Source organism: Merops nubicus, unplaced genomic scaffold (assembly GCF_000691845.1).
Source record: "Merops nubicus isolate BGI_N331 unplaced genomic scaffold, ASM69184v1 scaffold31145, whole genome shotgun sequence".
NCBI classification, from domain to species: domain Eukaryota; kingdom Metazoa; phylum Chordata; class Aves; order Coraciiformes; family Meropidae; genus Merops; species Merops nubicus.
In genome coordinates, this window is record NW_008612140.1 from 13,611 (window position 1) to 16,953 (window position 3,343).

General features: G+C 54.1%; 1 protein-coding gene across 1 annotated transcript in view; it reads left to right on the plus strand.

Annotated features, from left to right (window-relative positions):
- TCOF1 (Treacher Collins-Franceschetti syndrome 1) overlaps window positions 1–3,343 on the plus strand; it is a gene marked incomplete at its 5' end in the record, with an annotated part of 16,937 nt that overhangs the window by 13,452 nt on the left and 142 nt on the right. Inside the window, 3 exons of the mRNA XM_008941464.1 lie at window positions 11–113; window positions 1,115–1,681; window positions 2,800–2,900. Coding sequence (XP_008939712.1) covers window positions 11–113; window positions 1,115–1,681; window positions 2,800–2,900 — 771 coding nt within the window. The remainder of the gene's footprint in view (window positions 1–10; window positions 114–1,114; window positions 1,682–2,799; window positions 2,901–3,343) is intronic.

Consider the following 3,343-nt stretch of genomic DNA (forward strand, 5'->3'; position numbering starts at 1 on the left):
GAGATGGCAGTTCCTGCTGCCGGCCCCCCGCGGCAGGCCCCCGGCCGCCAGCGACACCACCACCTCCGACTCGGACACCGACCTGGACCAGGAGGCTGCCAACCACAAAGCAGGTGGGGCTCCTTTGGCAGGGCTGGGAATCTGCTTGGCCCGGGAGGGTGATCCTGGGGTGGGGCCCCAGTCCCAGCGTGTCCCACAGGAGCCCGGCAGCGTGGAGGGCTGCTGCCGTCTGCCGGGTTCCCCGGCCATGCACACCCTTGTGCCTTGATCTGCAGTAGTTAACGTAATTAGTGGGAGGAGGTAGGGCTCTCCCTGGAAGTAGTGCATGCTGCATCAGTGTGCTCTACTTGTGGTGGCTTCTGCAGAAGGGTTAAACACTGGCTGAAGAATGTCAGCGGCACTGCTGGCATTCGAGCCTCCCCATGGTCTTTCTGGGCTCTGCAGCTTGTCTGGGGGGCAGGGGGAGGAAAGCAAGTGGGAAAGCCTGTGGAGAAACAGAATATCCTGCCATTTCCCCATCGCCCTGGTTTGTTGGCAAATTGTAAAGCTCAGAGCTGGAAGCTGCTTCTGCTCTGGTGTGATCCTGGCACCTTCAAAGGAGCTCTGTTCTGTCTGTGAGCTCTGGCCCATTCTGGGGGCTCAGATGGGTCTGGTCGCCTCCCAGGCACTTCATTAATGTGTGCAAAGGGCTGTTGAGAAGGTCAGAACTATATACAGGCTCAAGAAGGCCGAGGTGCTGAGGGCTGGGCTGGTGGTGGTGGTTAAACATGGTGGTGTGGATACCCCCTCCCCTGTAGGAAGCCCCTGACTCACAAGGGTGGTGTCCTGGGAAGGTCTGTGCTGTCTGTCCTCACCCATCTTGTGCTCCAGTTTCCTCTAGTCAAACAACCAAAGCTGTTGTGGCTGTTGTCACCCCCTCCCCTGGCCAGACAGTTGATCCCAGGCTGAGGCATCTTTCTGGCTCTCTCGCTCTGCTGTAGGTGGGACAGCCAGCAGGTTTTGCTTTTGGGGGGAGAACTGGATACTCCTCTTCAGACATGTATTTCCATCCTCCAGTAACTCTGTGGTCTGTGTAATGAATGCTTCCTGAGTTCTCTTCTCACTGCTTCTGCAGAAAACAACACTCCTCCAGGGCAGGAAGCCCCAGGAGACTCCAACAAAGAGAAGGTGGCAGGAAAAATGGAGCCGGATCATGCCAGCCTCAAACCTTCCCCACTCAAGAAAGCCCTGGCTGTGAAAGAGAACGATGTTGGGGCAAAAGGGGCACAAGCCACCTCTGCATCACATGCCCCCTTCTCCATCCCACAATCGGACGAGTTGAACTTGGGGAGCAAAACCGAGGCCACCACTGATGCCAGAGTTCCTGCAGCACAAACACTGGATGGGTCAGAAGTGAAGAAAAAGAAGAAAAAGGAGAAAAAAGAAAAGAAGGAGAAGAAGAAACCGTCCTCTGTGGCAGACAAGAGTGTGAAAACATCAAAGAGCAAAGACAAAGAGAACAAGAAGCAGAAAACGTCTCAGAAGCGGAAACTGCCAGCAGAGGATGGAGCTGTTGGGCAGCCCAAGGAGAAGAAGCAGAAAGGGCAAGCTGATGAAGAAGTACCCAAAAAGAAAAAGAAGAAAGCACCTGCTGACTCTGAGAAGCTGCCAGGCAGCAAGGAAAAGAAAAAATCAGCTAAAAGTAAGTGTCCCTCACTTGGGGCAGCATTTACAGTAGGTTCGTGCAGCTGGTGCACGTTTAGTCTCTGGTGTGGGGCCTGCAGGTAGCACCCACTTTCCTGTTAGCTTCCTGCTTGGCTAGTTCCTCTGTAGCCCACCCAAAGCCAATGCCAGATTTTTAGCACCCCACTTCAGTGTCCTTCTGCAGTCTCAGTAGCAGGTCTGAGCTGGGCTCTCCGTCCTGCGTGCGGCACAGCGGGACCAGCGTTGATCCTCCCGCTGATCCCTGCTGCTCACAGAGCCAGGCACCACCTGGTCCTCCAGGGCTTTCTCCTTTCCTCACCTTTATCCTGGCTGGAAGCAGAGCTTTGACTCACGGCTGTTACTGCTGCTTCCCAACCCCTGGAGGAGGAGGAGGGTGGTACCAGCCTCCTGCTCCTTCCTCCCAGAGAAGAGTTTCCTGCCCCTCTTGTCTACACGCCTCCCTGTAACGCTCTGATTGCTGCCCTCCTGCAAAGGCAATTTTTTTTGCTTGCAGGTCAGTGCTGGTTCTGTGCTGGATCTCATATGGTTTGGGGTTTTTTTGTGTTTGGTTTGGGTTTTTTTTTTGTTTTGTTTCTGGTTTTGGGGTTTTTTTTTTGTTCGTTTTTTTGTTTGTTTGTATGTTTTGGGTTTTTTTTAAATAAAAAAAAGGAGATAGAATTCGTGGGCCAGATCTGCCAGGGCTTCTGTTCCACAGAAGTGCAGCCCTTCTTTTTGGAGGAGACAGGTTTGTCTGTCAGCCCTTGTGTGCTCCCCTTGCTCTCATTTCCTGGCCCTTGCGCAGCTACTCCACTGCTGAAGCAGTTCCTTGGAGTGGGTGGGGCAGCAGGAGGTGGGAAGAAGGGGATCCTGTGTAATGCTGCCCATGCATGTAGTGGGATCACACTGTTCTGGCTCAGAGGTGCTGGAGAAACAGCCCTGGGCACAGCTGCCTTGTAGCAGAGCTCTCCCCTCATGCAGTTGCTGCTCTGGAAAGCTTGCCAAGGTTCAGATGTGGTCAGAAACTTACTGGAGGTGCTCCTGCCACTCTGTGCTCCATCTTGGAGGCTTGCAACACCAGAATCACTGTCTTAGCTGACTTCTCTTTCTTTCTCCCAGAAAAAAAGACTGGAAAGGAAAAGAAGAAGAACAAAAAGGTGTCTTCAGAAGGGGAGCCTGTAGGAGATGGCTCTGCTGAGCTTCAGAAGAAGAAGAAGAAGGTATGTGGTGGTGCTCACCCCTGCAGCACACCAGGCTGCAGAGGGACAGAGCCATGTCCCAGCCTTGCTGGCAGGACAGAGGAGGCTGCTGTTCATTGTGGCTGGTCCTGAGACACCCTGACCTTTGGTTGGGATTGGGGTGGCTCAGAGAAGAGCTTGTTCCTGTATCGCTCTGCCAGGAGACATCCCTTTCCCTGGGAGGGTCAGGCCCAGGGACCCTTTTGGTGGCAGAGAATCTGCCCAAGGAGTAAGTGGTCTTCAGCTACCTGCTCACTGAGGTGTTTTCAGCAGAAACTGGAGCTCCTGAGGCCTTGGCAGGTTCCTGCATCCAGTCCTGAAGAGCTGGGGGTGGGGGCAAGGGAGACCATAGGATGTTCCTTGGAAGGGCTATGGCCCTGTAGAGATGGTAGCCAAGAAGCCTCTGTGGCTTTTTGGCTTTCTTG